Source organism: Nomia melanderi, chromosome 5 (assembly GCF_051020985.1).
Source record: "Nomia melanderi isolate GNS246 chromosome 5, iyNomMela1, whole genome shotgun sequence".
NCBI lineage: Eukaryota > Metazoa > Arthropoda > Insecta > Hymenoptera > Halictidae > Nomia > Nomia melanderi.
In genome coordinates, this window is record NC_135003.1 from 19,115,894 (window position 1) to 19,139,765 (window position 23,872).

The following is a 23,872-nucleotide window of genomic DNA, read 5'->3' on the forward strand; positions in this document are numbered from 1 at the left end:
CCGTTTTAGTAACCGAATCTACATTGTAAATACCGTTCGGCGGTAATTTATCGTCCAAGCGTAGCACCTATGCAACGACCGTACAATGTAAAAAGCATTTATTTATAAACGAATAATACACGTACTGTGTTCTTTTAACGATAACTATCTATAATCAGTCGTACAGATCGTTTTTGTTATCCTCCTCCACTTGAATCATTATTTCCTCGATCTTCCGATTATCGCTCACTGGAAAAAGTATACACGACGTTTTTTAACCGATAGCGGGCAAGAACATTCCAATAGTTTCCGCGATTCGACTTACCGCAGAATGGCACGGAATCGGACGTGGCGACGAAAAAGGTTCCACGTTCGGCGTAATTTATCGCGTTTATACCCATTTCCGTGCAAACGCTTTTCGTACAAAGTTCCGTCGTTATCGTCGTTAAGCTTCGGTACGTCAGATCCCAATGATGCGCCCAGAAAGTACAATTCCGTTTCACGTCGGCAATCAAAGATTCCGTCAGATAGACGTACGAACGTCCATGGCTGCATATGGACTTGCCGATCACTGAAAACGATTCCTTACCTTATAGAGACGAATATATACCGTGCTTCGTTCGTGCTTACCTCGGATAGGAATCGGCAGGTATCGATAAAGAGAACTGTCCATTTTTAGGCAGCCTGGCTGACTCTTGCCGCCGTTCGGATAAAAGTCAACGTGACCTGATATCAACGGGATAACTCGCGAAATGTCTTTCGTTTCGAAGGAAAGGCGCGATAAGAACGCATAAGGATAGACTTGCGACACGAACCTATAGGATCCGGTAAACCCAATCCAATCTCGGAGAGCAGTCTGCCGTTGGTGTGTATGATATCCACGAATGGCGCGTCAGACTTGTCAAGCTTCACGGAGGAATCCGCGTTCTTGAAGCAAGGTTGCGCAGGATCGAGCCCCGTTATCCTCTTCACCGTCCATTTGCTGCCTCTGCTTTTTAATTCCTTCGCGGCGAATCCACAAATATGCGCCCCAAGGCTGTGACCCACCAAATGTAAACCTCCCCGATGATCGTCGCTTCGAACGGTTGTCGCGTTCTCTATGTGCTCTAAAAATCTTCACCAAACGATCACGCGGATACGTTTCGGTCAGACACGTTTCTATAGTTATCGAAAACAAAGCTATATTAGACTTTTGGTAAACCTTGCAATTTGATATCCCACCACGCGTGTATTAACCGCGGCTTTGTAATAATTCCAAGTGTTACCTCCGCTGCTCCAATCTACAACTACAACGTTCACATCGTTCTGCAAAATATCACTTATTCGTATGTATTTCGGTCACCGCGTACACACTGTGTGTTTCCTTGAACATTTCAATCCGATAAACTCGGTAGACAAACACTTTTCCTCTTACCCATTGAAGAAACGATTTCTCCATATCGGTGATCCACGATTCCTGGCCATGCGATAAAAATCCGTGCACTATCAGGACCGTTTCGCGTTCAATTCGAAAATCTGTCCACTCTAGACCAAATTGCTTTCCGATCATCACCTGGACGCGTTGCGGCTGATCCCTCGACGACAGCAAGAACTGGACGTTCAGAGGATTGCTCCCGTTCGGTTTACTCATAAAAAACCACTCTAAAGCAGTTGCAAATGTTTTACCCAATCCAAAACAATCGACTTGATTCGATTTAGATTCCACAGGAGAATCGACAAGACTGGAAGACGTGGAAAGAGTATAAGTAAATTCCGACAAATTGCTCGAACGGCTACCCAATGACCTGTCAACTGTCGACTTTTCGTTTGCATTCGTATACGCGTTTCCATCGGCTAGCAGATTACACGTTGCGGTAAGGAGGCTCAGTTTCGCCAACACCGTTACAACAGACTTCATTTTTCGTATTGCAAAGACCGAAATATCGTCGGACCACGCAGGCTAACAACTTTACACTTTCGATCAAACGACAGACGTTTGCCTACGGATGAAAAAAAGAGAAACAGCTTGAGTCCGTGACCTACCGATAACAACACGAATTACATCAGCAATTTCAAATGGAATTTTTCAGCTTTTTTCCAACGCGCGTCGAGCATTGCTGTTTTCATTCCGATCGTTTCATACTCGAATAGAACGGTTTAAAGATCCTTGAACCGGTAATAATTATTCGAATACCAACGACGAAAGATCAACGTTGCATAATCTAAAATTGTAGATTGTATAATATTCCGATTGAAAGAAAAATAACAGTTTCTTCCTGACTGCTAACAATCAACTCGATATATTTTTGTATACAATATATACGCAACGATACGATGTATCTTTATATACTTGTTACCGTTCTATATCATTCGTACACAGCATACGAGTGTAATATAAACTGTTTATATTGCTTTATTCGCGCAGTACAAATGTTTCCGTCAAACCTACACTTCGAATCTAACGCAGGTTATATATTCAATTTTTGCTTCTTTCGCTTCCGTTTCTTCTCTTTCGATTTTTTCTGCGGGAACAGAATAACGGATCAGTTTCTTGTCGGGTATTATTATTGGTCGCCGATATAAATAATCTACAATCTCTTACCATTGTTTGTTCAAAGTTGACTTGATTGGCCGCGTTTGCGCTTCCTCCTTGGAAACCGCTAAAATCTACCATTTTGTAATCAAACATTTTCGACGGCATCAAACCCTTTTTATCCAACTCTTTCATCGTGCGCTGCCTGTCCCCTTTCTTTCTGACACTGGAGGCAAACGGAGAAAAAGATTTATATGATATTTAATGGTCAAAGAACGATCACGGTTTTCTACGTTGCAATACGACATCGCGTTGTTCTCACCGCATAGATTTAACCGCGTCCGCATCTGCTTTCGCTTCGTCTTGAATCCCCGCTAAACGTTCTTGCACCTTCCGCTCCTCTATCAAAGGTGTCTCGTCTTTAGATTCTTCTTTGGACTTGTCGATTCTTTTTGTTTGCAACAACGGAGCTGGCGTTAACAAGTTATCGTTGGTTTTTCCTCGAATGTCGTCCTCTTTGTTAATATTCGAGTCTCGCATCCTCTTCCGCCCCTGATGTTGAGACAGAGGAACCGGGGGTTTCTTCTTCGAAGATTTCGTCGCGGTCCCCTCGGCCGGAATCTGAGAAACTTGTTTGAAATGTTCGTAAACTCTACTTCTGCTTTCCGCGATCTCCTCTTCTTGTTTCTTCTGTTCCATCAATCGATTTTCCTCTTCTCGCTGTTGCCTCTCTCTTTCTCGCGCTTCTTCCTGCGCGACCATAGGTATCACGCGTTTATACCGTTCGAATGGACTGATGAAAACGAATTTCTTTTTAATATGTCGTTGCTGGTCTCTGGTCGTTTCCTCGTCCTGAAATAAGAAGCGATTAGTTTGTCGTTTACTCCGAATAAATCGCGTCTATCGTTTTCGTTCGTTACCTCGGACGCGACAGGACTGTCGAACACTGTGACCGTGTGGTTCACCATTACATTTCCTACCGATGTTTCCGGTGGCGCGTTCTTGTCCAACAGACACGGTAAATCGGCTCTCGCCTCGGTGCCGCTCGGTATATCATGGGGCGAATGCATCCAAGCTTCCGAGTTCGTAATCTGATTCCTCTGCGACAATCTTTGCCTGAGATCCTCGAGAACCGGCTTGATGAGCGGCTGTTCTCTAGCCTTCAATACGATTTTGTGCAACTTTAACAGATGTTGTCGAACCAAAGGAGGTATAGGATTACAACACGCCAGAATTCCTTGCATTTCTCGCGGTAACGTTTCCACTATATTCAAAAGCATGTGATTCGGTAAAACGTAAGCGGTGCTATCGTCCTCCTCTCTGGCGACCGTGTCCCTCCACTTGTGAATTTCCCGCAAAGCGTACAGCTGTTTATTGTTGAACATTTTTTGACTTTTCCTGTACAAACTCATGCAACTTTCTTCCGTCCAGACAGGTTTCACGTAAGTTTTCCTGCATATGTCCGTACTTCTATCGTGCACCGCTTTCAAAATGTTCGTTTGGCCGTTGGCAAGGTCCACCAAAGCGTTTCTCAATATATCCTTTATGTACAACAGATAATGCGTGTCCTCCCTGGCATATTTTTGAAGTTCTTCGGGTAAAGGTCTTATTCGCCAATCGGCCAGCTGGAAATGCTTATTCGGATCTATATTACAGTAGCGCTTCAACAAGTAGGCTAAACTCAAATACGGCAGATTGAGTTGCTTCGCGGCTTGATGCGTGTCAAACATGTTGACCACGTACAAAGACAAATCTCGTTGGAGCCACTGAATATCTAAATCCGCGCCGTGAAATACCTTTAGAATCGTCGGCTTCGTGAAGATTTCGTTCAATTCGTCTAATTCGGATCGCAACGACAACGTGTCGATTATGTAATCGGTGTCTCCCGTCGATATTTGCATCAGACAAGTTATCCCTTGGAAACTTCTATAAGAATGATGCTCCAAGTCGACGGCAATTTCCTTGTACCGTTTCAAATCGTTTATCAGCATCGTCAGATCGGACGGACGTTCGATCATTATCAAAGGTGTTTCCTCCAAAGATTTATACATCTTCGGCTCCGATTTCTGTAGTTGACCAGCCTTCGGAGTAAACAAGTCCAATTCGTACCCGTACGGATGATTAAAAGCTTCTCCGTTCTCGCCTTCTTCCAGGTAGATCGCCAACGGCTTTAAAGAGTTTGGTTTATCTTTAATTCTGGGACACCAAGGTTTCGAGGTGTTATCAATTTTGTCCTTGAACATTAATTGCGGTCTCTGAACGTTCCTTCCGGCGAGCAATCGAACGGATTGCGCGTTTTCGGAGTCTTGCTGGAGACGCGAGGGTTGCTTGTTCCAGCTACCGTTGATCGTTTTCTGTCTGGTCTGCGTTACCACGAACTCCACCTCGGACGCTTTAGAGACGCCGGATTCTTCGTCCATCAACGAGTTCTGCGAGAATTAAGAATTAAACAAAGTTGCCGGGTAAAAGGCACGCGAGGTCGCGCGCTACCTTGACAAATCTTACCGCTCTGTCCAAAAATATATCATTGGATTCCAATAAAAGGTCGAATTTCTCCTCCGCGTCGAGATTCGAAATGTTACCCTTGATACCAGCCATTCCAAAGGTATTCTGCATAGCGGTCACCAATAATTGGACATTTCGATCTTTGGCGGTAAGGAAACTGGTAAAGCAGGAGTAGTAATGAAAATTTGAGCCTATCGGTAAAGCATTGGCAGCTTTGATTCCAGCCCGTATAGCGTCGAACGCATCCTGAAATAGAATCGCATATTACCACGCGTCCGGCGAACCCGACGCGATAGAAATTCTGGCCAGGTGTATACCTGAACGTAATCGTCGAAATTCGAGTAACCAGGTACGCAGTGGTTAGCTGCTCGGTGGAGCACGGTTTCTTGCGATTCACCGTCGAACGGTGTCTGACAATCGCCGTTCCAATCTTCCGTAGGATCCATGATCGGTCGCGCGCAGTGTCACTTTCACCGAAGAACAATTGATTAGCCGTCACGAGGAGAACGCATCGCGCGAGATCCTATTCTTCTACGTTCCTCTAGCAGAACGTAACCTAACTTTTCACGCTGATGCGCGACGCGACGTATCCGCGCCCGATGGCGAGAGCACGTTCGAGATACAGAAACGCGAACCGACCGCGTAGGAAACGATCGTCCAGCGATCCTATCGGGCGACTTCAGCGAGCAACTTCAGAGTTGAACGGTAATAGGTCACTCGTCGAGTCGCGAAATTTCGACGACCGCGGGGCGGTTTGTTGGATTTTCGTCGGAAAAGGGAATCGGATCGATCGGGAAAAATTGGACACGTAACTGGGGATATTCGACGTGGAATCGGAAGAACATCGATGCGAACGCGACGCATCGAGAGTGTCGGTATTTCAGAACGGTAGAGAGAAAAGTACGTGTCGCGTGCACAGTCTGCAGATATCCGAAGTCCGTGACGTTGTTGCGCGCATCGTAGAAGGTGAGGTCGAAAGATGTCGCTAGAGGCGGTACAATCTCTATCCGTTCCCCGTTCTCGGCGTTCAAGTCCAAAATTAGTAAATAAAGATGGTGGAAGCGCGTGAGCTGTGTGCCGTATCGTCGCGCGAAAAATGTCTGGTAAAATGAAGTGCAAACGGAGAAGGTTCGCGATCTCTGAGAAAAATTCGAACGTTAGAAAGACTTAGCGCGCGACCGGACCGAGAGCAGAGACTACGAAAACAGTGTAAATAGTGCTATTCCCAGTATAGTTTTGTTCCCGGGAGCGAGTAGCAGCCGCAAAAAGAGGATAATTTGGCTCCAGAGTTCACCGTAAGGTACAAATTCTCGCTATTTTTAGATTGAATCCGAGCGTCGATTCTGAATGAGAGCGTCGGTTCGTGGGATCCGCTGGTACGTTCTCCGAGAACGAACGTTTACCCTTTCGCGAAACACGGTATCGGACCGTTGTCGATTTTCTTTCGTGGGCGTATTCTGTTACTCGATAATACGCGAAACCGAGCAACGACTCGTCCCGATTGCCTCGAAACCGTTCCGTTCCTTTCCGTTCGATTCCGTCGTGTTCCGTTCCGTTCCGCTCCGCTCCGTTCCATTCCATTCCGCTCTCCGTTCGGTTCAGTTCTGTTCCGTTCCGTTCAGTTCCGTCCGATTCCATTCAATCCCGTTCCGTTCCGTTTCGAACAGAACAGAACCGAACCGAACCGAACTAAATCGAACTGCATCGAACGGAGTCGAATAGTAGAGATTCGATGGGAATCCCTCGATCGAGCAACTCGGAGACGAGTTCGATTTCCTGCTCGATCAAGGGTACTATCCTCGCGGATGGTGCTCGAGACGATTAGCGGCGGATGTCCCGAAGATCCCTTCGAAATATCAGAATGCTATTTTTATCGATAGGAACCTACATACCGTGGTACGCGGTTCAGTCGCAAACGGTGCACCGATACGCGTACGCGCACTCCGACACGCATTTTCTCTAACCCAATTGATCGGAGGATCGTTCGACGTCGAGCCGTTTAATTTCCCTGTTCCATCTAAACCGTCTTCCCCGTCGTCCCGAATTTCCCCGAGAAATTCTAATCGGAGAGGATCGTACTTTTTTGGTGGATGTTTCTCAGGGTTGTTCCGCTAATCGGAGCCCATTCGCAAAGTTGGTCTTTGTCGGCAGCATGCGTACGTCCCGTACGAAATAGCGGGCATGTGCGACGCAAAAGTATATATATATACATATATATATATATATATATATATATATATATATATATATATACGTATAGACGGATACATATGCAGTTATAGATAGGCCGTCGTCTTGGTCGAGACGCGAACGATATAGAAACTGCCTCTCGAAGCACAGGTCTCGTTCGCCACTATGCGGATTACGTTCGAGATATTTCGCGAGCACGCGTCGAAGACTTTGAACGCGTTTTCTTTCCTCGATTCCGCACCGTTTCGAAATCGGTTGCGACATCGGTTCTCGCGAGCGACGATAACGATCGGCGAGGCGTCGCGCGTCAGTCCCGTTTTTTCGTTTCCGTTTGTAGCGCGTTCAACGTAACACCGCGAAACATCTCCCGGCCGAAATAGCACGCATGTCCGGATGCTCGCGGACGCGAACGCGATCGCGGATGATATTCGCCGAGAGCGTGGTCTATTAATTCCTCGTGACTCAAACTTTTGTCGCGAGAAATCGCGATCCACGCGTACAATCACCCGCGCTCCGCGCATACAAGTTCATTCATGTATGCAACACGGGTCGCGTCGCGTGGACGAATAATAAGGGTTTTAATAATAACGCGTGAATCAGCATCGCGGGATACCATAGAAGCCGTCGCGGAGGACGTCGAGCTCGACGACAACCTTCCCTTCCCTTCGTTTCGCTTCGCTTTCGCTCGAATCCTCGATTTCTTCGATTTCTTCGATTTCTTCGATTTCTTTCGTTCGATCGAGTTCGCACCGCTCGCCGGAAAGCAGAGGCGAACGACACGCGTTGAACGTCGATCGTCGTTAATAATACGGACGCGCGCAAGTAAATTTATCTTGGCAGATTTTTGGAAGAGACGCTGCCAAACGGCGCCTTCCCATGCATCGACCCGATAGATCGCGCTTCCTCCTCTCGCGCGTTTAACCGCTTCGGCCTCGTCCGATCCGGAACCGAATCGACCGCGGCTTCGCGTGGGACTGAGAATCGCCGGAATCGCGGCAAATGTTCGTCGAGCGTTCGATCGCGCCGGCCAACCTCGAAACCGCGCCTCTTCTTCTTCTTCTTCTACTTTTCGTTTCCTACATGAATTTCAGACGCGCCTAAAAATACCGTGAAAAACGATGGCAAGGGTCGTCGACGCGCTATCGCTTTCTTCAAAATGCTTTTCCGCGCTACTATTTTCGACGAACGAACAAGCCGGAGCGAGTTCGAAACGACATCGTCGCGAACAACGAGGAATATTCTATCGGATCGAGAGCCTGTATCGGGCCCAACCAAGACCCGCCGCGTTCTTGGTACCACCGCCGTGTCCGAATCGTTCGCCGAGCGAACCGACTTCCGAAATGGAAGTCATTAGGACAACAGCCCTGAAGCCAGCTCTGCCCACGCGTTGCGACGGGTCTACGCGCCCGCTAAAAATATCGAAACGTACCGATCGAGTATCGAGAACGAGAGCGAGAACGAGACCGAGAACGGGACCGAGGAAGAGAGAGAGAGAGAGAGATGGAAGCGAGGGTGTAGCAGCGTACGCGCACGTGTTCCGTTCCAAAGTCGTTCGCGAGATCGGCGCACGACCATGACAAACGCCCTCCCGCAAAATTCTTCTCGTTTTCGTTGGTTATCGTGGCGCTAAACCGCTGCCGATAATAGATCTCGCAAAGCTGGCCGTCCGCTTTCAGGCAAATTGGCAACCTTCTCGCTTCGCGCCATTTTCTTTGGTCGCGGTCATTCGATTTCGCTCTAGCCGTGCCAACATCTCGGAAACTCGGAAGCATCGTCGAAAGTAGCAGGCGGTGTAAGAGTAACTTTGGAAACGCGAATGTTTCTTCGATAGCGACGTTTCGCAAGGTTTCCCGCGAGGCTGTTGTCTTTGCTCGAGTCGCGTCTCCCCCGGTCTCTCCTCTTCTCCTCTCCTCTCCTCTCCTCTCGTCTCGTCTCGTCTCGTCTCGTCTCGTCTAATCTCGACTCGTCCTGCCTCGTCGTGCTACGGTCGAGCTTAAATCGGATTGTAGCGTTTTGGCATGCTCAACGGAATTCACTCCGAAAAATAATTCGAGAGCGTCGGCCTAGGCCTAGACGGGACGTTGGTAAACGAAATCTGGCTTCTTCCGACCTTTCGACGCGTTTGTCGCTCGCGAATTTACGGAGATCGCTGGAACCCGAAACGAACGGGCAACCGGTCGTTATCCTAATCGCGAAGCATTAATAGCCGCCTCTCGAGACCGTTTCTTTGGCGAACAACCTTTCTGCCGAAAGCGAACGCGATTCGGTCTCGGTTAGTTCCATAGAGCGTTTCGTCGAGGAGGCGGCGAGCAACCCCGGAGTCGTTCATCGGCGGGAGCGACGTACACTCGCGTACACTCGCGTACACCGACGTACACCGACGTCTCGTACCGAAAATAAACTCGCCGCATTTCACCTCTCCGTCGTTCGTTCGCCGGCGGACCGCGAGCTCGATAACGATGGCCCGTCGTTGGCTGCCGTTATTCGCGATCGCGAGCACGAGGACTCGAGGGGGCGCCGATCGAGCTCTCGAGGTCGAAATCGAATTCGCTAGAGAAGAAAGGAGATCGCCGCGCGTCATCGTTTCCCTCCTACGCGCGAATAACTCGCGGACGATCTGATTCCTTTTGTTCCTCTCGTTCTCCGCGCGGCCACCGCTAACGCGACATGAAAGGCTAAAGCTCTCTTCGAATGATCGAGCTATAGCGAAACCCTTTCTTTTCAGAGAAAATTCCGGAAAAATGGTTGTCGGCGAGGCGAGCATACACAACATAATGGGCGGCATGGAGAGCACGGGCGGGGTGCGTCTTCACAATCACAAACGGAAATTGAAGCAGAGGTACGTCGTCGACCGGGCAAGATCGAAAACCGACGAACAACGGTGCGAACGCCGCGAACGCCGCGAACCGACAAGGAACAAGGACAAAGTATTTCGATGGTTGCGAGCAACGATCGATCCTCGCTCGATCGCTCGCGAATCTCGAGACTGCCGCCGCCGCGTTCGCTGAAAATACCGTTGGCGAAAATTACCGCGACGCGGAGACACGGAGACGCGGATACGCGGATACGCGTTCGAGGCATCGCACCCCCAACGTGTTCCGTTTGTTTTCTTTCATTCAGGTTCGACATCATCAAGAAGCTCGGCCAAGGTACTTACGGTAAAGTTCAGCTAGGCATAAATAAAGAGACCGGTCAAGAAGTGGCGATTAAGACGATCAAGAAATGCAAAATTGAAACAGAGGCCGATCTCATCAGGATACGAAGGGAAATCCAGATAATGTCGAGCGTGCAACACCCGAACATTATTCACATTTACGAAGGTGAGTCCGAAATAAGAATCTCTCTCGAGCGAGCGACCTAAACGCCTATCTTTTTCCAGTGTTCGAGAACAGGGAGAAAATGGTGCTGGTGATGGAGTACGCGGCCGGCGGCGAACTTTACGATTACCTGAGCGAACGCAAAGTCTTGTCGGAGCACGAGGCGCGCAGGATATTCCGGCAGATAGCGACCGCGGTTTTTTATTGTCACAAACACAAAATTTGTCACAGAGATCTCAAGCTGGAGAACATATTGTTGGATCAAGTGGGGAACGCGAAGATAGCGGACTTTGGACTGTCGAACGTGTTCGACGAGCAGAGGCTGCTGAACACGTTCTGCGGCAGTCCGCTCTACGCCAGCCCGGAGATCGTCAAGGGCACTCCTTATCACGGACCCGAGGTCGACTGCTGGAGCTTGGGCGTCCTCCTCTACACGTTGGTCTACGGTGCCATGCCGTTCGATGGCTCAAACTTTAAACGACTAGTCAAACAGATCTCGCAGTCGGATTACTTTGAACCGAAAAAGCCGTCGCGTGAGTTTCATCCTCTCCTTTCTCTGTCGCGCACCGCCTCGTTTCTCGAGCGCTTTCCTAATCGTCGCCGTTCCTTTCGTTTCGTTTCTTTTCGTTTCGTTGCAGCTGCCTCTCCTCTCATCAAAGATATGCTGACGGTGATGCCCGGCAAGCGAGCCGACATAGAGAAAATTTGCACTCATTGGTGGGTAAACGAGGGCTACGAGCAAAACTGTCTGGACATCGCGGAAGAGTTGGCCGCCCAGACGCCCGTGCGACTCGATCTGTTGCTCTCCCTGGTGCCTCAGTCGGCCAGCGCGGAGAAGCTGGTGGTAGGCGACGACCCGCAAGCGGCCGGGGACGTCGGAAATAACGTGTCTTCCGAGACTCTGGTACCCACCAGGTGCCATTCCGTCGGCAGCTTGATGGAGCTGGATCGAAACAATTCCGATAGGAGGATAAGGGAACTGCTCTTGCTGGAGGACGAGCAGATGGTTGCCGCGCCGTCCACCGGCGACGCGAAACGAAAGCTCGAAACGACGCCGTCGATGGACGAAACGGCTGCCGCCGGTGTCAAGAGGAAGGAACGATCCAGGAGGAAGGAAAGGACCGAGGAGAGAGAACCTAGAACGTACAGATCGGGATCCAGGTAACTCGCGACGCGAATCGTCCGTCCTTTCTTCTTCGATCTTTCTTCTTCGATCTTTCTTCTTCCATCGACGTTTTATCGTTCCTCTTTCGTTACTTTCAGGCATCATTCGGCTCCGATTCCAAACTCGATCACGGAAGAAGCTATGGAAGTGGATCCGGTGGTTCACACGAGCGACATCGTCGACCCGAACGCATCGGACTCGGCGGCCGGTTGCTTGGAGTTGATCGAAGAGTGCAACGAAAGGTCGCCCAGCAAGGAACGAAGCAAAACGCCGATACCACCGCCACCGGTACAATCGCAGAACCGGGAAGAACCGATCGCGGACGCGTCCATGGATACCGCGAAATCGGCCGACCGCGACGAGAAATTATCGCGAAACGAGGCTGACGAGTCCTTCGAAGGATTCCAGGAGACATCGGAGATCAACCAGCCCTCCGACGCCGAACAGAACTTGCCCGCGACATCCGAGGATCGTCCCAAAGGCGTTTCAAAGCCCCAAACCGTCAAATCCGAGACGATCGCTGATCTAGGAAGCGACGACTCTGTCAGTTTAGAGGCGACGCAACGAGAGTTCAAGAAACTCAAAGAAAAGGCGCTCTCTCTCGACTCGGAACTCTCCGGAGAAGCCCGGGAGGTTCCGGCGAAAACGTTCGAGAGAAGGCGTTCCAAGATATTCGAAACCGCGGAAAAGTTCAACCAAATGGCATCGAGCGTGGAAACCGAGAAGCCGAAAAAGATCTTCATACCTGGCGTGAACGTGGGCGGCGCGAAACGCGTGTTCGAGAGGAAAGCCAGTCTGTCCTCTATCGGCGCTCCACCTCCGGCGAAGCACAGCGCGTCCAAAATTATCATCGACGTGCCGACGGACAAAAAGGCGGAAAAATCCGTCGAGCAGCCGAAACTTCCTCGAGAGACTCGCAGCGACGAGCCGCTACGACAACAACATCAGCATCAGCAGCAGCAGCAGCAGCAGCAGCAGCAGCAGCAGCAGCAGCAGCAGCAGCAGGAGCAGGAGGAGGAGAAGAAGAGGGACGAGGCGAAAAAACGAGCCGTCGACATAATAACCGGCGCGATTGGAAAGCCTCCCATGCAGAGAAGAGTAAACGGATCGCCGCCGGCTTCGCCGTCGGGAACCGGCCAGGAACCGAGGAAGCTTCCGTTGAAGATACCCGTCGGAGCAAACGACATGCGGACCGCCACCGTGTCGGTCTCCACGCCCGTCGACACCAACTTCGCGTTCGAGGTCAAGTCGTCGGAGGCGGACAAGAAGCGAGCATCGGTAACGATCGTAGTCTCGGTTGCTCTTCGATGTTCTTTTCCTTTCCATCTTGTTCGTTTTGCATCTCGTTCGTTTCTAGATCTCGAACGTCGCAACAACGTCCAGCGACATCGCGGATAACGATTCTCAACCGGAGGAGCCGAGAATGTCCAGCAAAATGGAGATAACTCTGAAGAGCGCGACTCTGCCGAGGCCGCGAAAGACGAGCAAAGCCGAGATCTCGTTGTCGGGAACAAAGTCGTCGGAACCGGCGGCGTTCAGATCCGAGGTGGAAGCGAAGATCGACGCGTTCCACCCGCAGAAGCTGCGAACGCAAAGATCCGAGGTGGCCTTCCCCGTCGCGGCCGCGATCCCGCAGCCGAACCGAAGCGCGAGCCTCGAGCCCGAGTTCAGACCGATGAACGTCGCTCCCAAGGAGAGGATAATACCGATACAGGCCAGTCGAAACGATTCTACCCGTTGTTCCCCTCGTTTTCTCCGTAGCGAGAACGGTTCGGGCGTAACGCTTCCGATCGATTACAGGTCGAAGGCGACGGCGAGCGGTCGTTGCAACGCTCGTCGGCGAGCCCGCCAACGTCGCCGACGTCTCCTCCGTCGATGCCCGCCGCGCCCAAGCCACCGATGCCGCAAAGATCGATCTCTCAACGGTCGGGATCGCTGTCCCGCCAGTCCACCGCTGATTCGGACACCGACAGCGCTCTGGGCTCGACCGTCGGTCCGGAACCGATCAGGAAGAGTCCCAGAGAGTACATAATTCCTATCGCGGTCGAGGGCGGTGGTTACGTCACGCCGAGATCGGGCAGCGTGGAGCCGGAAAGCAAGGCCGGCACGCCGACGAGCGCCAACACGTCCAGGTCCAGGTTCGGCAGACCCCGAAGAATGAGCTCTCTGCTGTCGGACGCCAGCGAGGACGAGTCCGCGTTCTCCACGTTGCAGAGGTGAGTGCGCGCAGCGTTGTGCTTTCGAACGAGAGAATCGCGACCGACCGAGGCACGCGCGTTTCCAGAGACAGCGAGGACCTCCTGCAGAGGCACATGCATCGACTGAGAAGCTCCCGGCCGTCGAGGCAACCCCCGGAACACGCGGACAGCTTGTCTTCCGGCGAGGACGACGACGACGACGGGTTCGAGCTGCTCACAGCCGAGAATCTCTTCTCCACGCTGCTCTCCAGAGTGCGGAGCTTGACGCAGAGACTGAACGTGGACGATAACCGAAACGCCGGCTTCCCCAGTTCCCGGCTGTTCGGCAGGCTGGGACCGAACACGTCGCAAGCCTTTTGGGGTCTGAACAAGCCGTTATCGAGGTAATTGGTCAACGTTCCTCCTTACTTTGTCGCGTCGCGCGCGATCACGGGCATTTCGGGGGCATTTCACATTTTACCGAGATTCTAACGAGATTTTAACGAGATTTTACGGACATTTCACGAAAACGACTCGTCTCGGAGTTCTAATGAATGAACGATTCGACGCTTATTTGCGCAAGCTACCAGACGTATGTCGAAACGAGGACTGTGACTACGTGAGTCCAATTGTTACAACAACTTTAGAACAATGTAGCGTGTATCCCGATTATTTTAGAAGGTAGTGAAACACATTACGATCAATTCGCCTCGCACGATCGGTTTCTTTGCTGTCGCGTCGGGGCGCGCGATGCAACCGCGAACGAAACACGCTTCTAGAATCCAAGCGGCCAGTCCGTGACGCGGGATCCGATCGGGATCCGGCCGGACTGCGTCCTTTTCGAGGCAAGGGGAATCACAGGAATTTCATTTGTTACGAGCGCAGGCGGTTGACGGAGTCCCAGTTCAGGCATTCGCTGAGCCGCGACGGCGACGCGTTCTTAAGGAAAGAGTCCGTCGACTCGACGAGTCCTGGAAGCCCGAACAACGGCCCGAGATCGCACAGTACTCCCACGAGGGAGACCGTCTTCGATATCGGCAACAACACCTTGCCAAGAGGTAAGAGAGTGCCGTAACATTCTTCTACGAATCGAACGCGAAACGGTCGCATTCGCGATTGCGGTCCGATGTCAAAATTCTCGATTCGTTCGTTTCGCGACTTTGCGCGATAGATCGAGTCGTCGGCTGTCCACGCTTTCTCGCCGAGAGGGCAAAGTCGCGAGACGACCGAGCAATCCTGGATGGTATTCGGTATGCATTTCCCAGTACCAGCCGCAGCTGTTGTCGAGTCGTTGATAGACAGAGCACATATTTTTCTTGACTTTTACCGATTTGCCTCGCCTCGCCTCGCCACGCCACGCCTCGCCTCTTCTCTTCTCTTCTCTTCTCTTCTCTTCTATTTCTCCGCCTCTCTGTCTCTCGTCCACCAGAGCCTGTCTCTCCTTCGACTCTCCGTCCTTTCCCCTCTTCGTCGACGTGATATTTTGATATCTTTCGGTTTTTTGATTGCCTGAACATGTTTTTGCAACTTTTTCTACTAACCCGATTTAGAGTAGACGAACAAGTAGGGTTCATGTTTGGCACAGGTGGGTAAACGTTCGGGTGATTTCGAATCGAGCGTAGTCGACCGTCGGGTCTCGGTCTCGGGGGTAGGTCTCGAGTCTTTTCGTGCAGGCGTCTTTGCCGGTGCTGCCGACGCGCCGACGGGGAGATCGGACCTACCTTTTCCGAGACGGATCTACTCTTCCGAGCGCATGTCTTGCACGTTCTCCCTCGCAGATACAGTATACCATATAATATACACCTGCCTGTTGTGTACAATTTCTTTCGAATCTTCATTTTCGAGTAACCGATTCGGCCCGATTGCACTTTGAACCGTACACGCGCGCACCGGTCGCGCCCAGCCAGGGAATTTCGCGTCGGGGCCGTTTCTTAGGAATCGTTTCCTAAGAAATCGCGATGCTCTGCCAGCAAGGGTTTCCATCGATTAAAATTACTCACAGACGTAACTCACACTTTGCCTGACATAGAACCCCTCGTAATACACACGTAATCTGCAGTAGTAGCGAGTTGCGATGTTGCTGTTTATTTCTATATTTGTACTTATACGTATACGTATATATATATACATACACATACACATACACATACACATACACGTGTACATACGCATTTCCAGATGCGTGTATACACAGAAATACAAGACGGTGTAGGTACCACCGTAACGCGATACACGATACGATCGATATCGCGTAACGCGATAGACGATATACATTTGTATGTGTATAATATATATATATATATGTATATGTATATATATACACAGACACGTATATGTATATTATCCTATTAACACGAGAGCAGCCGTAATTCGTTCGTCTTCCATAATCGATGAAATGTACTTGTACTAAAGTTTCTGGCATGATTGCGCACGTATCCATGTACGCGCACCGACACACGAGGGAATTTCGGTTCTATACTATCCAAGAGACAGAATCCATCTTGAATCAACAACATTCATGCATCTACTTCACGTCTATCGCCGACTCTTCAACCAGCGATCAAAGGAATAATTGTTTGCCACCGGCGATCGATCTTTCGCGGATTCTATCGATAGACGCAGAGAAGAAGGGAGGAACGGCGGTGTCGCGTCCCAGCCGGCACACGGCTCCGCCGTTCCTCCTCTTTGGCTGGAGAAACGAACGATCGGGAAAAATCTATTCGAAAAGAAACGATCCCGGTGGTACATCCGTGTTGTAGCAGGTGGTAATTGACGGTCTTTTCTGACGGTTGTTGCAGCGACCGTGCGAGTGACTCTACGTAGGCGGGCAGACGGTAATCCCCAGTAGACAAACCAAGTTAGGTACTATTCTACACTTTCTATCAAGCGAACGCGACACTATTCCCGTCGCTTCCGTCGATCGATTGGCCACGTTCGACGAATCGCAGCCGCATCGCGCGAGAACCGACTGTCCTACCATCCTGCGATCCTACGACTCTACGATTCACCGCGAAATCGTTCGCGTCATCCGGTTCGCGGAATCGTCGACGACAACACACTCGACAGCGAACCTCCACCACTTCCTCTTCCGTTACGATCTTCCGTTGTACGATCTTCCGTCGAAACGGTCGGGATCGAGGGACACGTTCGAGACACAGGCGCGAGAAATTCAAAGCCGGACACGTCGAGCGTATTATTCGCACGCGTCCTTCGATCCGACCACGCGAGAATTCCTTTACGCGATTCACCGTTCGCCGTTCCAGTTTCCGCGTTCGTCCGAGAACGGCTCGCGCTCTCGACTGAAAAATTTGCTGCGTGCGAAAACTACCGGAACAGAGACAAACGAGGCGACAGCCGATATACGCGTTCGAACGAATCGCGCTGAATCCGATGTTATCGAGGTGACGAGACTCGTCGTAATCGTATCCGTAATCGTAGTCGTCGTCCTCGTTGTCATCGTGTTTCCAAAAGATACTAAAAAAACCTGCATAACAAAGAAATTTTTACACTCGTTTAGAATGGAGGTATCTCGACAAATCGTGTATACCGCAAGGCGAATGGAGAGAGAGCTAACCCTTGTTTGAGATGGCTGATATTTGTTGTGTTTTCAAGAGTTTAAATAACAGCGTTTTATTACTTCACGTTGTCTCAGCATGCTTTGATAATGCTACTATTATTGTATTTAATATTGTACACTGCATTACTACCGACTTAAGTTGACACATTTGATGCGTTGTGATTTAGAGACCTAAGACGCCGAGTATTCGTATCGATGTAACTCCCGCGAGCGCGAAGGTCGGATTCCCGGGCGAAGAAGAGACCGGAAACGAACCTTCGCGCGCGCGCGTACCGTTTCTGTTCGACCGAACTGCTTTCACCGAACCTATAATAACTTACTCGGTACGCGTATACCAAATCATTTTTCGCTGCATGCGATCGTTCAACGAGGATGCGAGTTTGCGCCCGACGAGATACGTCGCATAGTCGCATCGTCGCGTTAGACGAACACGTGTATACGCGAACGGTCGTCGGGACGACCCCTGGCAAGATCGCAAAATCGATTGTCCGCGGAACCGTGGTGCAGAGTCTCGGATCCACCTGGAAAATTTCGTTCTCGATCTCGCTGTGTCGTGGCGACGACCACATGTACGTGTGTTTGTGTGTATGCGTGTGTATGTCCCGTTCACTATTCGACGATGCGATTAGACTTTTAGATAGACTTCGGAAAAGGAGGAACGCCGCGCCGCGGTAGCGACCGGTGTTTGTCCCGAATGTGCCAGACGCGACGACCCATCGCCGACGCCTCTCTCCGCGCGTCGCGCGCTCGCGCGCTCGCGCGACATGTCCTTGTCCCCGCCGCGAGGTTTCGCGGCTTTTCCACGGGTTCTCTCTCCACGGGTTCGATCGTCGTGTCCCCCTTCCGATCGCGGGGAGCGAGCGCGCGCTAAACGAGAGAGAGAGAGAGAGAGAGTGGGAAGAGGTCGGCGAGAGTCCCTCGAGGCCTCGAGGATTTCGTCGGAGAAATTTATTTATTAATTTTCCGAGAGATTTTATATAAGAAGAGAAGGCAACGCGCGTTACATGTATGTAGAAATAAAGGAGTGTAAATACCGAGAGGATAAGGAGAGTGTTTTGTCCGAGAGTATCGGATCCCGAAACGGCGCGTCCACACATTCCCGTCCCGATCAAACACGCCAGACTGTTCCTGTGTGTGGAATTTGCGTAGACGTTATCTCACTCTTTTTCCAGATAAAGTAGACCGCGAAGACGCGGAGCCGGAGCCGGCACGAGTCAGAAAAGAAACGCGGGAATCGCTGGAGCGTAGCTTCACGCCGAGCTTGGCGAAGCGGCTGAGCAGATCCTTCATCGAGCAAACCAGGCGATCCCTGCCTTACGAGAAGCGATACCGACGCTCGCCCGGCAGAGAGACCACGCCGACCGCGTTCCTGGACGCGCCCGAGGCGGCCGTCTCCGACCGGACCGAGTACAAGGAGCATCGCCTCCCGGCCAGTCGGACCGGCGTGCGGCGCTCCAACAGTCTGCTGGAGCCGGGCGCCAGCAGGGACGCGTACCGCTCGGCCCCGTCGCCGGTCCCGGTGCCGAGGCGCAGCGTCAGCCTGTTCGACGACGACCTGGACCTAGACCTAGACCTCCGCCTGGAGCTGGAGCGAGCTCGCGACCGCGATCCGGACCGCGACTCGGACCTCGAGGAGGCCGGCAGGCTCCCCGCGCCGCCCGTCGCCAAGCGCAAGGAGAACGCGACCGCGGCGAGCGCGGCGAGCGCGGCCAGCGCGGCCAGCGCGGCCAGCGCGGCCAGCGCGCCGCCCGCCGGAAAGCTGCCGCGCAGGGAGAACTTCCAGTCGTACAGGGCGGACAAGATTCAAGAGGAGACGGTCGACGACCGGTCCGAGCTGGAGCGCGTCGACAGCTACGCGACCGACAACGGCTCCGTCTCGGACTGCGCCTCCGGACAGTCCGGCAACCCGCCGGACGCCGCGTCCAGCGTCTCCACGAAATCGTACGACACCTCGCCCACCACCGAATCCTCCTCGAACGCGCTCGACTACAGGCCCTTCTCCTTCTCGTACGCCGGCAAGTCGGACCGCTCGAGGAGCTTCGAGAACAGGCTGCTCGCCGCCGAGAATCTCATCAAGGAGTCGAAACTGCGCAACCTGGGCGCCAACAAGTTCGACCCGAACCTCAGCTCCAACTACCGGGACACCGACAAGTGCGAGAAACAGTCGTTGATTTCCATCGGCGAAACGACCGGCTGCTCGGCGGCGAACCCGAGCAAACGGAGGAGTTGCATACCGAGCCTGCGGCTGCGCTCCGGCTCGCTGTCCAGGGATCCGACCTCGTCCGTGGATCGCCGCAAGTCGTTCGCGGACACTCGCGACCTCGGCTGCGCCGCCGCGCGAGCTCTCACCCCGGAAAAGTCTATTCTCAGCAAAATCTTCAGATCCGCCGGCAACCGGCCGGACAAGGAGGCGGACCAGAAGGAGAAGGACAAGTCGCAAAAGTCGAAGCAGCACAGGATATCGCGGTTTCTGCGACCCGACTTCTTCGACACGCCGAGGGAGGAGAGCAAGTACGCCAAGGAGAAGGAGGAACGGAAAGCGGCGGAGAACGAGAGGCGCAAGTCGCGCTTCATGCGTCGAAAGACCGAGAACAAGGGGCTCGAGGCGACCGCCGTTCAACAGGAGAGCCGAGAGAAGGAGCTGAAGAACGAGATCAACGCCCTGAGGAAGGATCATCGCTCGGCGGACGCTGCGCAGGAGAAGCTGGATAGGGAGGCGGAGGCGGCAGCGCTGCTGCCGCTGCCCAACGAGCATCCGGACGCTGGCCAACGGAAAGTCGAGAGGTACGGTTCGCGCAACAGCTTCTTGCACTCGCTCGAGAAGAAGCTGGAAAGGCTCCGATCGAGCGAAGAGGCGACCGCCACTCTGACCTCGACCCCGACGCAAACTCCGACGGAAAGCCCGACGCAGACTCCGACGCAGTCCCCGACTCCCGTCAGCACTCCGGTCACCACTCCGATCACCACTCCGACCAAACTGTTGGCGAACGGAGGAATCCCCGTAGAATCGCGCGAACGCTCCGCTCCGCCGGGCGAGCATCGCTCGTCCCTAGAGTCGGGTTCCCTCCAGAAAGCGGTCAGCGTGGAAGACGTGACCGCGAGCAAACCTGCCGGACGACCGTCTTCCAAGAGCAAAGTATCGACCGTGCTGGGATTGTTCAGAACCGCGGACGCGTCGAAACAGACGACGGCCGCGAACCGCGGCCAGACCGCGATCCTGAGCAGGCTGAAGAAGAGCCCTCCGCAGTCCGCGAAAGGGGACGCGGCGGCTTCCGGCGAGGACGCGTCCTGCGCGAACGGTACCAGCGGCAACGGCAACGGCAACGGCAACGGCAGCAGGATACCTACCAAACTGACCAAGACCGAGCCCAAGCCGACCAAGAAACCGATCGGAGACGGCAAGAAGCTCGCCGCCGAGAAACTCGGATCCGACGTCGAGTCGCCGAAGCGATCTCCGCCAAAGGAGAAAGTCCCGATCGCGAAAGAGAAGAGGGAGAAGAGCGAAAAGGATCCGAAAAGTTCGAAATCGGCCGACCGAGAGTCCGCGGACGCGACTCGCGGCAAGTCGAACGGCGAAGTGAAGCGGGCCGAGGAGCCCGCCGACAGGAGGACGGACATTCCTCGCGAAGAACCCGCGAGCGGCGGCACGATCGACAAGAAACAGCTCAAGACCAGGAAGAATCGATCGCTGGCGGAGGCCGGATCGGCCGACGACGCCGACAGAAAGACCGCGCGAAAGACGAGCAAGGGTTCCGAGACCGGAGAGAACGCGGACGGCGACGGAACTAAAAAGAAAAAGGTGACGCGAACGGTGAAGAAGCTCGCGAAGAAACCGTCCTCCGACGGTGCCGATGGCGCCGACGGCACCGACGACAAACCGGACGAGTCGGGGAAATCCGCGAAACCCCGAACTAAAAAGAAACCGGCCTCCGCCGGCGAATCGTGCTCGGAATCGGCCGTCGCCGCCAAGACCCCTCCGAAATCGAAGGAGAACGGCGTCGAGGTCCAAACGAACGGCAAGTCCTCCGCGCGCTCCAGTCTCGCCGACTCCGTCAAGCTCTCGTCCAAGTCCGATTCCCAGGAATCCGAACACGCCGGGAAGACCATCGGCAAGCCGTGCTCGTCCGCCTCGACGGCCGCGACCACTCCACCGAAGAGACCGAGCGTCGGTAACCTCGGAGCGGAGGAGTCGTCGCCGAACGGTCACCAACCGAAACCGAATCAAGAATTTCAACGCGCGAACAGGAGTAACTTGAAGCTCGACCTGTCCAAGATACCTCAGCACTCGTTCAGAAACACCACGCCGAAGAAGGAGTCGCCGAAATCCGCCTCGCCGGTCGTTTCTGCCGGGGAATCTCAAGATCTTCCCGACAAACTGATGGAATGTCTGTCGAAAGTGACGCATCGCGCTTCCATCACCGGAAACAAGATCGTGATCGACAAACCGCTGCGCGCCAAGGACGTCGCAGAGTTGAAGAGGGAGGTGACCGAGTGCGCCAAGATCCTCGAGAGTCACGCGGAGGTCGACGACCGGGAACCGACGAAAACGCACCACCGGACGGAGTCGCTGGAAAAGAAAGACGAGGAGAAGCGAATCGTCGCGACCTCGACGGCCGCGCCCGTGCAACCGATCGCTCTGGATTCCTCGCACTCGAACGAATCCAAAGAGTCCAAAGAACCCAAAGAACCCAAAGAACCCAAAGAACCCAAAGAACCCAAAGAATCGACCGAGTCGAAGGCGTCGCCGATGGATTACGCGAGCGAACCGTTCTCGCCGGTCGAAGAGCCCGAGAGCTTCGATTCTTGGTCGGTGAGCTCGGCCGAGCTGAATCACGCTCGAACAGAGGTGCACTCGCCGACGTCCCCGTCGCTCGCTTCGTACGGGAGGACCGATAATTCGGAATCGGTGATCGATCGGATCCGCAGACGGAGCTTTTATTCGCGATTCAACGACAGACGGAGACCGTCGCTGACCGCGCCGCCGCCGGGCCTGGGGCTGTCGGCGAGCGGCGCGTCGTTGCCGCGAAAGTACAGCTTCAGCGGGCACAGGGAGCTTCGGGACCGCGGCAAGTACGGGGCCGCCGGCGCGTACGGCCTCGGGCCGGTCCAGTCGATCGGGTCCAGGCACGGGGATCAACACCGCACCAGGAGCTTCGACCTGTACGCCGACGACGCGGTCGCCGCCACCGTCGCCGCCACCGTCGCCGCGCGAAACCGATCCCTCGAGAGGCCGAGGTACTCCGACGCGGCGGCCGCCTCCTCGTACGCCCCGTCCTCCTCCTCCTCGTCGACGTCGCCGTTCCCGATGGCCCCGTACCCGTACATCGGCGCCGATTCGAGGTCCTCGATCGATCACCTGCCGCCCCTGTCCTCCTCGTACGACCCGCTCCGGCGATACATCAGGTCCCCGACCTTCGACCTCTCCAGCTCCCGGGCGAGATACCACAGCGCGGACTTTGCGATCGACGCGGAGCTCGCGAGCTTCCGCAGTCCGTTCTCCGAGGCGACGGTCGAGAGCCACGCGCCGATCGGCTGCTACGGCTCCTCGAGCCTGCCGAGAAAGTACGGGAGTTCCTCGACGGAACCGAAGACGATCGAGTATTACGAGGAACTGTTGGCTCCGACCGGTTCCGCCGATTTCTCCCAGCGAATCGGCGGCAGATCGCCGACCGCCGGCGAACATTCCGTCAGATGCGAGAACGGTTACTACAACGGAGGGTTCTACGCGAACGGCTCGAACGGCTCGACCGGCTCGACCGGCTCGACCGGCTCGAGCAGCTTATCGACGCGCAAACCTTACCACCCAGCCGCGGAGAACGCGACCGACGACGCGGACCTCGAGGAACCGCGAGAGGAGCAAGACCGCCGATTCGCCGAACGGACGAGGTAACTCTTCATCTTTCCTATCGCTTGTCGAACTCTGGAGAACGAGCGCTCTCCCTTGTGTTTCCAGGAGCAGGAGCGGAAGCGGCACCGCCAAAGAACCACCCACCGACCGATCCAACGAAGCCAGTCGCTTACCGTCAGCTTCCGTGGAAACGGCGATCGTCGATCGCGAAGGGGGCTAATTCCAGCGATGGGATTGCCACAGCTTGCTCTCAGCGCAACTCGATCGACGCTCGCACCACGGCGAAACGGAGACGAGTCGCCGCGGCCGGCAACGATCGTTCCTCTCGTTCCTTCTCGAAATCTAGTCCCAAAACTTTTTGCTGGCGTGCTAAAAACACGCGCGTGTAACTCTTGTTTTCTTCTTCTATCAGTTTTCCCTCATCTTTTTCTTTCTTTCTCTCTCTCCCTCCCTCCCGCCCTTCCTTCCTTCCTTCCTCTCTTTTTTTTTTATTTACCATTGTTGCTACTATTACCGTTGTCATCGTCATCGTCATCGTCATCGTCATCGTCATCGTCATCGTCATCGTCATTGTCACTGTCATCGCATTGCCGCGCGATCTA

At 53.5% G+C, this 23,872-nt stretch overlaps 3 protein-coding genes across 6 annotated transcripts; 1 reads left to right on the forward strand and 2 right to left on the reverse strand.

The window, feature by feature from the left end:
- Positions 1-81: 81 nt before the first annotated feature.
- On the reverse strand, positions 82-2,070 carry LOC116424628 (phospholipase A1). 2 transcript variants are annotated; one of them, XM_031971260.2, is made up of 6 exons: positions 1,394-2,070; positions 1,181-1,284; positions 795-1,093; positions 610-705; positions 305-550; positions 82-228 (listed from the first exon to the last, which is right to left on the reverse strand). In XM_031971260.2, the coding sequence occupies exons 1-6, from the start codon at positions 1,874-1,876 to the stop codon at positions 155-157; spliced, it is 1,302 nt and encodes a 433-aa protein (XP_031827120.2). In that variant the 5' UTR covers positions 1,877-2,070; the 3' UTR covers positions 82-154. The 2 variants fall into 2 exon arrangements, with proteins under 2 accessions (XP_031827120.2, XP_031827119.2); XM_031971259.2 differs by having other exon boundaries at positions 305-568.
- Positions 2,071-2,346: 276 nt separating this feature from the next.
- Positions 2,347-5,926, reverse strand: Rrp6 (exosome component Rrp6). The gene is made up of 6 exons (XM_031971254.2): positions 5,314-5,926; positions 4,997-5,242; positions 3,412-4,920; positions 2,814-3,343; positions 2,561-2,717; positions 2,347-2,480 (listed from the first exon to the last, which is right to left on the reverse strand). The coding sequence occupies exons 1-6, from the start codon at positions 5,440-5,442 to the stop codon at positions 2,427-2,429; spliced, it is 2,625 nt and encodes an 874-aa protein (XP_031827114.1). The 5' UTR covers positions 5,443-5,926; the 3' UTR covers positions 2,347-2,426.
- A 217-nt stretch (positions 5,927-6,143) lies between these two features.
- Positions 6,144-23,644, forward strand: Nuak1 (Nuak family kinase 1). 3 transcript variants are annotated; one of them, XM_076367806.1, is made up of 13 exons: positions 6,144-6,291; positions 9,912-10,025; positions 10,307-10,506; positions 10,566-11,036; positions 11,142-11,664; positions 11,767-12,946; positions 13,026-13,382; positions 13,469-13,884; positions 13,953-14,249; positions 14,429-14,464; positions 14,731-14,903; positions 18,595-23,308; positions 23,376-23,644. In XM_076367806.1, the coding sequence occupies exons 2-13, from the start codon at positions 9,928-9,930 to the stop codon at positions 23,488-23,490; spliced, it is 8,580 nt and encodes a 2,859-aa protein (XP_076223921.1). In that variant the 5' UTR covers positions 6,144-6,291; positions 9,912-9,927; the 3' UTR covers positions 23,491-23,644. The 3 variants fall into 3 exon arrangements, with proteins under 3 accessions (XP_076223921.1, XP_076223920.1, XP_076223923.1); XM_076367805.1 differs by having other exon boundaries at positions 6,147-6,296; XM_076367808.1 differs by lacking the exon at positions 14,429-14,464 and having other exon boundaries at positions 6,147-6,296.
- Positions 23,645-23,872: the final 228 nt, after the last annotated feature.